Here is a 14,758-nt window from a genome sequence, read left to right as displayed (position 1 = left end):
TGTGTTCTTTGTCTCCTACTTACATCGAGCAATGATTCAGGCTCACTGGTGGTAGATATTATGTATTGCTCTTCTACTTTTAGACAGTCAAGAATATCTACAGCTAACCTTGATTCATCATATAAAGCTTGACTAGCTGCATCTGCTTTGTACATTTTACTTTTTTTCTTTTTACTATACTTATCTGTAACTTTAGCTATGCAGTAGCCCCCAACATAACGAACTCTTGCATTTGGGACATTTTTCTCTGGCCAACTGGAAAAAGTTCCGCCTTTCTTTTCAATAAATATTTTCGAATGTCGTTGGAGATGTTAAAACATATGTGTAAATGATCTTCAGTGAATTTGGAATTTTCAAAAAATGTAAGACAGCTCATTCTAAACTCTGCACTTGTTTGGTAAGACTGGACTTTGCTATAAAATTCAAACTGATCCTTTGCTGACACAGGTACAGATGGATTTATATTCAAGACTTCTATGAATGAAGACATCTTTAAGTACTCCCGCTGACAAAATTGTGAATATTTTTTGTGATCAATCTCTTTCAGAATCTAATTGGTATTTTCCTGCATTATAGTCTTAACATTTTCACACTTCAGACTACTGAGGATCAAATCCAAATTAAGGTCACTAGGAAGAGTTACGGGTTCACTTTGAGCCACTGTTATCATGGAAATAATGTCATCAAACTCTTTGTCAAATTCCTCAGCATCATCCTCATATAAATCAATAGGTATGTCCTGTTCTGTTTCTTGTAATTTTTCTTCAGTTTTCTCAGTAGACTGGCAGTGGGCAGTTTGAACTAACCTTTGCTCTGAACTGAAATCAGAATTTATTAATGATCAGTAAAAATGCTTAATAATGCATTTGGTGACAAAAATTTCAATATTTAAGTTTCAAATTCAGTTGTTTTCATTTAATCCTTATCATACTGGGCACAACTGAGTCTGCTTTTGTGACCAGTGTAGATCATGATCAGCCTGCACATCAATCCAGTCTTATCATAATCAGCACTGTTTGCCATTCAGTCAGTATCTTTTTGTTAAGCACCCCTTTTGAGAGTTACTGGTGCTGTCCAAAATGAAAGATGGAGAAGTTCATTATAGAAATTTAGCAGGGTAAGGGTACAAAATTTATATTATATATATATTATCTGAACTTAAAAATAAGACTTATTTGTAAGACACATGCTGCCACTCCAACTTCAACAAAAATAAGAGTCATTTTCTGGCCACAGTCTATCATTCTATGAAGTCTGAAACTGGTCTCATCAGTCAGAAATTATAACATGCCCTACTCACCAAAGAAAATTATACTAAAACATTTGACCGTTCTAGGTCAAAATATGATCAGTCTGGCCGACACAAACTTTTACTTTACTTTTTTACTTCTTATAAAAGTGATACCCATTTAAATGCTAGACATCAAAGGTAAATGCCACAGTTGCCTATGGGCAGAATTTCTTTAAACTTTGTGCACAAACTGAGAACAAGTTAAAAACAAAAATATATATCAAAAATCATAGGTACTGGGACTTGATAATGAATTATCTGCCCTTGAAAATCAGAAAATAATAAAAATTCCATTTTTCATTGGTAGATAATTCAACATTAAGGCCAGAGAACTGTACATTTTAATTTCTATTCTGTTACAGACTCCATCTGCAGTTAGTCTACAAAGTTTAAAGAAACTCGGTCCATGGGAAAGACAAGGACTTTGCTGTATCATTTTGTCATGTTCATAGTATAGGACATTTGCAACAGTCTATATTGACATGGGAAAAAGTTTCTTCTTAATACTTTTTCTAATGATAGAGAATCAAATCAAATAAAGAAATTTTAAATAAAACAAACTATTATGTGCCCATCCTTTTGCATGAACTATCTGCCCTTGAAAATAAAAAAATACTGATAAGATCTACTTTCAATGGCAGATAATTCAAGATAAAGCCTGGGTATCTATGATTTTTGATACATATTTCTGTTTTAAACTTAATTCTCAGCCAGTTGACAAAGTTTAAAGAAATTCTGCCTTTCGGCATACATGTAGGCAACTGTGGCATTTACCCTCAAATCTCCAATAAACAGGATCCTGTCTGGTCCAGTCTGATACGTGTCCATAAAACCCCTGTAGACTTGACATGTAGTCCAAGTCCGAGGATAACACAGATAATTGGTTATTTCCAACTTGTTTTGCATTTTTTTCAGAAATACAAAATTATTTCAGTTGATAATATATTTTTATTGTAATTGCTCAGTCATTGGAGTAATGTCTTGACCAAATAAATTGTACCTCTTACAGCAAAGCAATTCTCACCATTTTAGAAAACTTTTACCTTTATTTAATAAAAAAAAACTAAATAGTTATTAACTCCTTGGGGCCGAAATGCGACTAAAGGCGCTATATTTTCTACCCCTGTAGGACTTCCCAGGACGGCGATTGACGAGTATAGTCGCGGCACCGAGATCATGCTGATTGCGTCACGTACTTGTTAATTTTTGATAATCTTGATAAAAGCAAAATTATTTTGCTGCCGTCTATTATTTCTTAGATGTTATAATCATTAGTCATTGTAAATATGCAGTAAATGAAATAAAAAAGACGAACTCCGATGTGTTTCGTTTATACTGTATGTTAAAAGATTAAAATAATGTCGGCTGCCAAAGATTTTTCTTACATGAAGAAAATATTCATTATCATTAGAAAGTAAAGAATCAAATAAGTCTTCTGTCACATTTTTAATAAATTTAATTGTGATAAAACTTGATGAATTAAGAAATAGATAAATACTGTTGTATCTTATCACTTTTTATATCAGGCTTTCTGAATCCATTGTAAAAGGTGAGAACTGGTTTCTTATAAGAGAGAAATATCACATACAATCTTTATACTGTACAGTAGATTATGATAAACAGAAGCTAGTCTGTCAATGGTCCAGTCATGTATATTGACTCTTACTGCCAATACCAGACAATATCATCATCTTAGGCCGCATACCTCGCATACCAGAATCAGTACTTCCAAAGGATCTTCTTACAGATTTTAATAATACCAGGTTCTGTCCATTTATGAAATAACTTGATTGTTACCCAAGCTATCTGCAATCATTGCAATAAAACTTTGAACCTTTACGGGTGGCTTTTTTCCACTTCGTATGATGTTGCAGTCCAGCACAGGTACGATGTAGCCACTTATTGCATCCATCACACTGGATCCATAACATGTCCCCCTTGAAATATTTTTCTGTAGTATTACAAACTTTACACTTTTCTTCATCTTCATTACTTCCATCACTACCTACACATTCTTGTACTTCTTCCTGTTGTACATTTTCATCAATGTCTTCTTCAATATTTTTCTGATTCTTTTCATCTTCTTCAGAACTACTTCTTTCAACACTTAAAGTCTTTCTCCTCTTTCTTTTTGTCTTACTTTTCACTTGAATTTCCTCCATTTCTTCACTGGTGGAACTACCACTTTCTAAAGCAACAGCAACACTTTTCTTTTTTCTTTTCTTTGTAGATGTAACATTGTCTTTAGATGTACCTGGTTTTTGGGACAACTCTTCAGCCTTACTTTTTTTTAGTTTTAACTGTAGCCTTTCCTACTTTTGGTTGATAGTTTTTATATCAGGCTTTCTGAATCCATTGTAAAAGGTGAGAACTGGTTTCTTATAAGAGAGAAATATCACATACAATCTTTATACTATACAGTAGATTATGATAAACAGAAGCTAGTCTATCAATGGTCCAGTCATGTATATTGACTCTTACTGCCAATACCAGACAATATCATCACCATAGGCCGCTTACCTTGCATACCAGAATCAGTGTCTTTAAAATGGTGTGTCCATGCCAAAAACTCACACCAGGTATTTTTAATATTAGGCTGGCTGAATGGGTATTTCTTTATAAATACTGCAAGCATTTATTAAGTAATGCTTAGATGGCTCAACCTAGATGTTCAGAGCCTGGGAATACTAGTAATAAATTTCAAAATAAAAACAACATCCTGGCATTACTGCAACTGTAAACCTTTACCCTTCTAAATTTTTATAATGAACTAGTCCATCTTTCAATTTGGGCAGTACCATTAACTGTTAAAAGGGGTGCTTACCAAAAATATACCAACTGAATGGCGAAAAGTGCAGATCATGATCAGACTGCACTTTTGTGCAGTCTGACCATGATCTACTCTGGTCGCAAAGGCATATTCAATTGTGTTTAGCATGATAAGGGTTAATGAAAACAAATATTTATGCATTGAGTAATATGACAGAAGAAACATAGAGACAAGAAGAGCCAGCCTAATTTTACATATTTTTCGCCTCTGAAGTCCATTCCAGTAATGATACTTATGAAATAGTTATCTGACTTGTACTAAATGCAGGCCCTGGATTTTACATGACTGGTTTTGATTGTCAGAATTTCTAAACCATTTGAATGAAAAAAAAAATATTTCATGCTTCAGAAAGTTTCATAGATACCACATATAATATTCTTGTGCTGATGCATTTTGAAGGCATACATCAATATGGACATTACATTTATCTCCCTTTACTTAATCATATATACAGCAAAGGAATTTTTAGTTAATTTTACAGCTTTGTAGAAATATAACTATATCATTAAACTTTGCCCTGCTAAATTTCTAAAATGTACTGGTTCATCATTCAATTTTGGCAGCACCACTTTTCATTCAAAGCATTGTTCTCTGAAATTTTACTCAACTGAATAGCAAACAGGGCACACAAAGATGCAGGTTGATCTTGTTCTGCATTCTCTTGTGGCCATCAGGCTGCAAGTTAAATACATACTGAAGGATATTTTTATCCTCTTATCTTAATTTTGAACTTTTAACTGAAGCACAATCCAATCTGTCATATATTTTATGTACTACTTATAAGATTTCCATTTATTAGGCCTAAAAAAATGTTTGCTGGTTTAAACACAAGTATTACAGCAGCTGTTTGAAAATATGTTTATTACATAGTCAGCTTTTGGCCAATTTCTGGGAATATATCAAAAATACCAAAGTACAATAAATTTGGTGTCATTTATTTAAAGTATTCATATTTCAGCAATGACAGTATTTGGTCCAAATATGGCCTGAAGCTTTTTTTTCATTGCTTTTTAAAACTGAATGCACTCTGTTTGCAATGTATTCATTACTAAAGAAAATAGTTCACTTTTAATTTTAACATTGCAGTTTTGGGAAACCTTTGAACAGTTTTTTTCTGATTTCTTAAAAATAAGTCAGAAATTTCCAATATAGGCCCAGCTATTGACCACAACCCAAAATTGGCCATTCATTTTATAAATATTTTTGTTGTCCTGGTCCAGTCCATGAATATGCTTCTACAGAATTCATTTCCTGGTGACCTGAATACTGCAAAAATGTCCCTTTTCCCCAAAAAAGTCTTTGATTTTAGCAATATTCAGAGACACATTTTGAACAAAATATTTTCTTTCAATATATATATATATTGTTAGTTTGAGTAACAGGACCAAAAGTTTTTTTTATAAATAATTGTAGGTAGGTAGGGATATCATATAGTAAAAAATAATCATATGAATGGCAAGAAAAAAAAGGTTGAGTTACAGAGATTAATTTGTGTTACTGGAAACAAATATATTTTTAATGATAATGCAATGAATAATTTTTTTGTAGTTATCACCAATTAAATGTATTTAAACTGTGTAGGCTGATATATTACTGTACAAATTTTTATAACTTTATACAATTTTAAATCAGGCATTGTTGCATTTTCCATTACTGCCCATGAACAGACTTAATCAAACCGAGTCTGCAATTTTCACTTTTTTTTCACAATTTTGTTTTCGGTGCTTCCAAGGGATCTACTTTTCAGATTTTATTGTTCTCGGTGCTTCCGAGGGATCTACTTTCCAGATTTTATTGACCTCACAACAGCGGGTGTTGAGTGCTGTGTGGCGGCCGTAAAAAGTCGCCCCGACTTCATCTCAGTGTTGTTATATTTTCTGGTCCTTCGGGATCATTGATTTCAACTCATTTAGATTTGAAGATTGAATACCGCTTAAGCCGGTGCTAGGGGGCGTGGGCAGTGTTGCATTTTCCATTACTGCCCATGAACAGACTCAATCAAACCGAGTCTGCAATTTTCACTGTTTGCCTTGTTCTCGGTGCTTCCGAGGGATCTACTTTCCAGATTTTATTGGTTTATCACAACAGCTGTATTATATTTTTAAGGCTCCTTTCAAGACAAAGCAGATCCAAGTGGCTGCATAGAAGTTAACAGGTTGTTCAATGCATTTGACTTTGAAATGAAAGAAAGTGGAACAGCAGTGAACAATACAAAAAGAGTGTTCTTAGAACATATATTAAAGGTATATCCAGATGCCAGAAGAGAAAGGAAAACTGGTAACACAAACACCAAAGTCACATCCTACCATGGAATAAGTCTGCTACCAATAAACTCTGAAGTATCCTTAGAGCCAATGAATTTACAGGCCATAAAGGGATTTATTCCGTCTGAGGTACAGGTTATGGAGGAGAAAACCAGTAGTTTGAAATGTAAAATGGAAATGGCCTGCAGCAGGAATGGAAACCAATTAGCTAAATATATAACATTTTATGACACAGGAAAGTGGGAGTTAGAAATAAGTGGTAAAATCATAGAATTAGAAAAGGTTTATATTTCTAACAGCTTCACTTGCAACAAGATAAGCATTGACATTGTTTTAAATACTGTAAAGAAAATAGTTTTATGTGAAGGTGTAGAAGTCACCAAAACAGTAATTATGAGTAGATTTCACTTACTCGAAACATGGAAATCTGGAGATGTTCAAAGCAAACGGTTAAGGTCAGTGCTGTGCAACATGGTTGTCACTATGAATTCAGAGACTGGTTTATGCGATAAATGTCGCAGAATGACTATGCACACAAGTTCAACTGTTAAAAATCCAGTAGATACTACTAGCCAAAATATAACACACAAAAAAAACCACAACAACTAAAGATTTGAAAATGATTCCAGGGGCTACAGAGGAAATGGTTGAAATGATACTTAGTCAAGCTCAAAATGCTAATCGTGATCCTAAAGGTCGGAGGTGGACACAAGGCATGATATCTGTATGTTTACAGTGGTACTGTCGGAGTCCTCACTCCTATGAATCCTTCAGAGCCAGTAAGTATTTGGTACTGCCATCAAGGACCACACTAATTCAGTACAAACCCGTGTGAAACATGTTGTAGGATTTGATAATAATATTTTTTCATGGATGTATGACGAGGCAGAGAGAAAGAACATAGCCAAAGAAGGTTACTATGGGGGTCTTGTAATAGACGAAATGGCTATACAATCTGACATTCAAATATGTAAAAATGGAGACATTATTGAACTGACTGGACTTATGGATGTTGGTGAAGAAGGGAATTTGAATCATATAATGAGGAAAGGTAAAAATGAAAAAATTCTTGGTACCCATGCCTTGCAACTTGTATTTTTAGGAGTGACAGGATTCAGATTTCCTGTAGCCCATTTCATATCTGATGGGGCTCAAGCCCCTGAAATTTTTTCATTATTTTGGGAAGCCGTTGATCGTCTGAGGCAGTTTGGTTTTTTTGTATTATACACCTGTATGGATGGTGCCCAGTCTAACAGAACGTTTATGCACCTTGTACGTTTGGAAATATGATTTTCATGATGGACAGTAAGCATGTTATTAAAAAAATAAGAAACAATATTATCAAAAGCGGCAACTCAAAAAACTCAACTAGACTTCTAACCCTTCAAAATTCAGACACAATACAATGGAAAATGTTTATAGACTGCTATGAATGGGACAAAAAAAATGCTCTACAACTACATAGGAAACTAACAAATGAACACATCTATCCATCAAATCAACTAAAAATGAGAAATCATCTTGCCGAAGATGTGTTAGATGCTGAAATGCTCAATTTAATGATACAGTACCAGCAATCTCTTGGTGATAAGGGTTCTGAATTAAATGGACTAATTGAACTGCTGAAAAAAACGTCAAAATTAGTTCAGATATTTAGTGGCATGCGCCCAGTAAAGACATCTGAGGACCCTAGACTGCAGGAGCTACTCTCTATTGCAGAGTGGTTTGATAGCTGGAAAAAAGATTCCCTTGTAAATGACTCCATCCTCTCAAAGAACAGGAGCAAACTAATAATGTCCTTACAATGTCATGAGGATATTCAGTCTTGTATTATTGGATTTGTTTCATTGTGTCGTACCTTTTTGCAGAAATCATCTGATGTTTACATTACTCCAGGGTTAATCAATTCAGATGTCATTGAAAATACTTTCAATCAGCAAAGGTCAACCTACCATGGAGCTAATTCTAACCCGAATGCTTTACAATACAGAAGGGCATTAAATAGTATAGTGATAGGACAGAATATGGTTTCACAAAAAGCAAATGCTGGAAAAAATCGTGATGCTGCACTCTCTTACAACTGTTCATTAAAAAAAAGTGCTCCTTCAATGAAACGGAAGTTAACAAACAGTGGTTACAGTAACATTAAAGTGATTAGGATTTAGGTTTGATGTGAAATGAGAAATAAATGGGTTTTTGTTAAAGCCCTGCTCCGTGGCTATTCAAATTCTATTGTTGGTAGCAACCCATGATTACAACAGGTAACAGTTAACGGCAACGTGCCACATTTAAGCACGCAAACCCAACAGGTATTTTATATAGAATTTTATATAAAACAGACTCTATTTTGACAAGCATCACTGTTCATAGTCAGGATTTTCATGTTTTTTCGGTGTCAATTTAAGGTTAAAAGGCAGGACTGGAGCAGGCCTTTAAGTATCACAGTAGGCGTAAAATAAATTTACCTCTTGGAAGCAAACAGCACAACCAAGCAAAATAGTAGCAGACTCTGTTTTATCCTGACTAGATCAAACAAAACAACAGGGCACTACCTTGGAACAGTATTTGACAGTACCACCACTTGTGAGTTCAGACCAGTCTACCACACAATGGAAAAAAAATCCAGGATCTTACAATACAAACTGTAAAACTGAAAAATACAAATACTGCAGTACAGATATATACAGATGAGATATAAACAGATGACAAACAGGTGGACATTCATACAAAGGTAAATATAACAATACATACCTTTCTAACTTTTGGCTGCAACAAGTTTTGTCCTCTAACAATTCAGTAGAATCTCTACTTAGAAAGTTCCTCACAACTTCAGGCTGTTGGATGACACATAGCTGCGGTTTGAAGTTAATAACTCTTAAGCCCTTTGAGGAACGCGCTCTACCAAGTGCTACCCCTAGTTGTCCCGGCTTGAAGATATTACGGCAGTCAACTTCCAAACTGTAAGAATTAAACAAACATTGTTATTATGTAGATACATTTTTTTTTTTGCAAATACAAATGTAAATTAATTTTCAATTTTTAGTGCAGTCATATTTTTACCAGTTACTTCTGAAGTTACCATTATCTAAGTTTTTAATAAAGACATGCGTTATTGAGACACACTTGTAACCTAATTCATGACATCTTTTCCCTTAGAAAGTGCTTATACCAGTTCAATGGTAATTGTTATTAACCATTATCATGCTGGACACGATTGATTCTGTCTTTGCAGCCGATGTAGATCATGATCAGCCTGCACATCCGTGCAGTCTGATTGTGACCTGCACTGTCTGCCATTCAGTCAGTGTGTTTAGGGTAAGCACCTCTTGTCACAGGTAATTGTACAGTCCAAATTGAAAGATGGACAAGTTCATTGTAGAAATTTAGCAGGGTATTAGTGTTAAAAAGTGTAACTCAGTGACTTTACGACAAAGCACGCATGTAATCTTTGAAATAATTTATATAGCTTCAGTTGTGAATGAGAACTGTTATGAAATACATTAGGTATGTACAAAATATTTATGTTATTCTCATCATACAGCTAATGCTGGTGATTTGTTGAAATCTTTTTGGATGCCCTTTTAAATTCTATGAAAAAATTACCAGTCAATAGTCAGTCCTTGTGATTTATGTATGCTCATTGCAAAACTCAGCTTGACTGGATACTGCATCCGCACAGCAATTTCAGTATTTCTGGTTGGACTGAAAACTGGAATAAATATCCACTTTTACACATACATGTACATAAATATTTTTCATATGAAATGAGTTCTTAAAAATATGCATGTATTCATTAAAAAAAACAACATAGTCTTGTTCAACAAATAATTAAGACATTCGAGTGGTTTATTATCCAATTTGTATCACCCTTCAGAGTTCAGATGTGCATGAATTTAACCACGAAGGTGCTAGCCAAAGTAGTTTTATATTTAAGCCTCTGAACAATGAACTGTGGTAAATTAGATGACAATCTGCAAGGCCTTGATTGTTTTCATTCTTAATGTTTATTGTATTATTTTGATAAATATAATGCTGCGCTTCATTTATCGGAGTAGAAAAGAACCGGACATCATGAATTGACGTCATAATAATCCCTTACCTATCCGTGCCTCAACTGTTTTAAATCACAGAGTATACAATACTTTATCGTCAGCTTTATAAAATTGGCAATCAAGTATTTTAGAATAATTCAGATATTAAAAATGATAGTCTTAGAATAATTTATTTTATCAAAATTACAGTCTTGTTGCTGTAGAAGTACAGTAGTATTTAATGCTTTACCTGAAAAACGAACTTTTTCTAATGGCATCTTTAAATTTAAAGAGGGAAACTCCACTATTGGGCCACTGTCTGTAATGTCATATATATTTCCTCGTAATCCATTCACCAGTCTATCAGATAAATTTCGCAGTAATATGACAGGTGCTGCTATCTTCAACCATAGAGTTTCTGGAGCTAGTATTTTGTTCAAATATTTCAGGTCACCTTCATCATCAGACTTAAATTCATATAACTGACCAGGAAATTCAACAATGGATTGTCTGTTAAAATCATCAACCTGATCATTTCTTGAGAACAGTTTAACACAGTCTGAATATGCATCCTTTGGCAAAGGTCTCTTTAAACTGTCAAATTAAAAAAAAAAAACAAAAAAAAAAATACGCAAACACGTTTCAACACCGGTGCAAGTGAATCGCACAATTGTTGATGTTTTACGGACGCCGGAAATAAAAAAGATTAACGGGGGGTTACGCGTGGGTATATATGGAGTTACTATACCATTTGATGATGGTTGATCACGTGGAAGGTATTTTTAGCGGATTGTTGATGTATTTTGGGAAATAATATCCTTATGTATATTTCAGTCAGGAAAATATAAATCGTGAAAAAAATTATGAAATTTTGATAAGAATTTGAATTTTATGAATGGATTTATACTTGCCTGACTCATTACCTCCTACCACCCCACTTGAATTTTCGGTGTTGTTGTTACGCCGACATCAAACTGATAAACGGGGGTTACGTGTGGGTATATATGGAGTTACTATACCACGTGATGATGGTTGATCAAGTGGAAGTTATTTTTAGCGGATTGTTGATGTATAAGAGGAAATAACATCCTTATGTACTTTTCAGTCAGGCAAGTATAAATCCGTTCACATTCAAATTCTTATCAAAATTTCATAATTTCAAAGCAATAGCTTTGATAGTTTAGGAGAAAAGTTGACCTAAACATAAAACATTTTTCGACCGTGCTACACACCTGGATCGAATGACGTCATTGCACGCGAGTGGTTTATTGCACAATAATTTGAGATAGATTTTGCTCTACCTGTATGTAGGTTATTCGCTGGCCGTGTTAGAATATATTATAAACAGTATATTATATAAAAAATTATACGCCATGAGTGAGGCTGGAACCTACATCGATGAGAGACAAGTGATCTGAAGTCAGCAATCTAACTACTTGGCTAGAAAAATGACGTGCGTAAAATACTTCCGCACGGAATCCAAACAGAAATTTTGTTCTGAATTCCGTCTCATTTACATATTCCGTGCCTATTTTCCTGCCCAATGACGTGCGTAAAGCTGTCTCGCCCGGAATCCGCATGGATTTTTTTCCTGCTGATTTAAATATTCCGTGCCGATTTTCCTGCCCAATGACCTGCGTAAGGCTGCTCCGCACGGAATCCGCACGGAATTGTTTTCAGCTAATTTAAATATTCCGTGCCAATTTTCCTGACCGATGACGTGCGGAATCTCTGTTTTATTTAGATACCTTAAAAACTGAATTCCGCCTAGAAAAATTGAGCATTTTCCGTCTCTAATCCGTGCCACTGACGTGCGTAAAATTTCGTACAGGTTTCTTCGTTATGGCACTGATAAGTTCTAAAGAAAACCTTTTCCCTATGATAATGATAAAACATATTTTCAAAAATGCACACCTGGTTTATTGATTATGTAACCGCCCCAGTCCTTATTAAAGGAGATTAATTTAAATTATGATTTAAAATTATAGATAAATTACATACCATATAGCTTCTTTTCTAATGTGTTTAACAAACAGAACATGTTATTTAATTCATGAAATTGTCAGGACTTTCTTTCTTTCTTTTATATAGAATAATAATATTCTGTTGTGACAAACACCTCTTTCTGTATGTGTCATTGGTAAGGTACAATCAATGGCTTAACTTCGGACGAGTTTATATGTTTCCGCCCGCGTTAGGAAATATCACGAACACGAGCAGATGAAGAATTTTTACAAAAATCGTGAACTTTTAAATGTCTGGGGAAGCAAGGAAACATTAAAATAATTTCAAAACAGAAATATATATGAAAGATTATCGTCAGTATAATACTTAAATAGGATAATAAATATTCACAAAATATGAATAAAGTGACTACAGAGGAAAGAATAAAATATGTATCACAGGTTTTTACTTATTTTACTTAGTAGCTGTATGCCGTAAAACCTGGAGACTTTCAAACGCAAATGGAAGCATTAATTCTTCATTTTAAATAAATAATTTCATTTTTTTTAAAGAAAAGAGAATGACAAACACTTTAATAGGATAATAAATTTTATGCCTGGATTCTAATGAAAACAGTATTTGTTCATTTTATTTCCTTCTTTGTTACTATTGGAATATATCAACCAGGTAAAAATTTACCGATAAGACAGCGAACTCAACCTTATTGTGTTGGTCATGGCATTTTACATGAACCTATAAGACTTTCTGTTTTCAAGAATGTAGCATAGTAGGTATTGACTGAATTCCATTGCCTTTTTCTACTTGGACATCTTTTTTTAATTAATAAGGAAAATGTTCTCTAAGATGTTTTTTATATGATATTAATTAGATTATAAATGCAGTTCAAACCTACATTATTTTGTTTTTGTGTAAGATGATACCACTGTATATCAATTATCATTCCACAGCTAAGGAAAAACTAGAGGTGAGGCAGCAAGCATCTGTCAGACATAATTAGATACATGCTGTGCTTAATGGCCATTTTATTGGTCTGTGGTCAGTAAATTACATGCATTATAATATGTGAAAATATGCAGCATGATAGTCTTGTCCAGTAACTGTATTAATCAATCCTAATTAATCCATCATCACGAGGGTAGGAAATGAGAAACCAGTTTCCCGTTAAATGCAAGGGAGCTACTGGTAAACATTTTTACGTCTTTGGCATGACGGGGCTGGAGATCGAACCCAGGCCCTCCCCCACACAAAGCGGACGCGAACTAGGCTGTCTGTTCTGTTAAAGAATATGCTTTTGAAATGAAGTCACAGTCTAAAAATAAAGTCGCATGTACATGAATGTAAGCAAGTATTAATTACTGCGTGAGCATGTAATATCTAATATTCGGGCACTTAATAAGAATAATGTTAAATATGCGCGTTCTAGTGCATAAATTACAACAAAAAGTAATAAAAACATTTGCGCATATATTTAAATAATCTGTGCACATATCACTTGTCTTGTTGGAAAGCTTACTTTCACACACACTTATTAGTAGACTAGCCACTCGACTGATAATAAATATATTTCTACATTTTTCCCGTTTTGTCAAATTCAATTCCATATAGACAAAAGCCAGTCTATTTTAAAGATTTTCACAGAGGGTGATACTGGACATAGGATATAGACTGGCTCAGTTCACTACATTCAGTCATAATAACATTCCTTATATTAAAATGAATTGTGTGTACATTTTTATGACTCAAAAAGAAAAGCCACTCTCCAATCACAAAGTCTTATGCTTGTAACATTCTGTTTCGACATTCTTTCTTTTTATGCCTTTGGTGTTGAAGACCCTGGATAAAAGTTCCTGCGTTAATTGTCTACGTACATGCATTTTGCTTAACAAAAGTAATCAAATACATTAAATGATAAAAAATGATGATATGTAACTGAAATGCAATTTTTCATGTACTTTTATGACATGTTATCCATAGCAGATAAGTTGTAACATCACAATAAGGTATTATAAACTCATGGGCTCTAAAAAAGTTGAACATCTGGACTTCATCATAAAATTTTAATGATTACTCATTAAACCCTAAATTCCATGAATATGGATTCAAAAGTGTATTTTTTTGTTTTTCACACTTTGGAGACCGCAAAGAGAGTGAAACAGGACAGAAGATGCACAAAAATATCCATAAAAATGTAGCAGATTCTGCAGATATTAGCACAATAAAATACTTTAATGCTGTCACATGTGAATAGGCAAAATACCATAAACCACAACCGTAAAGGATATTTTTAGTATGTTGCTGTCACAATTGAAGAAAATAGCAGATATATGAAATGGAAACTCTAAGTCAAAACTAACTTGAAATGGAATTAAACATTTAC

At 33.9% G+C, this 14,758-nt stretch overlaps 1 protein-coding gene across 1 annotated transcript in view; it reads right to left on the bottom strand.

Annotated features, from left to right (window-relative positions):
- Window positions 1-549: 549 nt before the first annotated feature.
- Window positions 550-14,758, bottom strand: part of LOC123533382 (ATP-dependent DNA helicase PIF1-like) — a 62,564-nt gene continuing 48,355 nt past the window's right edge. Inside the window, exons 2-5 of the mRNA XM_053546956.1 lie at window positions 10,667-11,010; window positions 9,989-10,094; window positions 9,137-9,343; window positions 550-818 (exon numbers count right to left, since the gene is read on the bottom strand). Coding sequence (XP_053402931.1) covers window positions 551-818; window positions 9,137-9,343; window positions 9,989-10,094; window positions 10,667-11,010 — 925 coding nt within the window. The 3' untranslated portion in view covers window position 550. The remainder of the gene's footprint in view (window positions 819-9,136; window positions 9,344-9,988; window positions 10,095-10,666; window positions 11,011-14,758) is intronic.

The sequence above is a fragment of the Mercenaria mercenaria genome, chromosome 6, assembly GCF_021730395.1.
Source record: "Mercenaria mercenaria strain notata chromosome 6, MADL_Memer_1, whole genome shotgun sequence".
Lineage (NCBI taxonomy): Eukaryota > Metazoa > Mollusca > Bivalvia > Venerida > Veneridae > Mercenaria > Mercenaria mercenaria.
The sequence above is the reverse complement of the archived record's forward strand: the minus strand, read 5'-3'. Positions and strand labels throughout refer to the sequence as shown.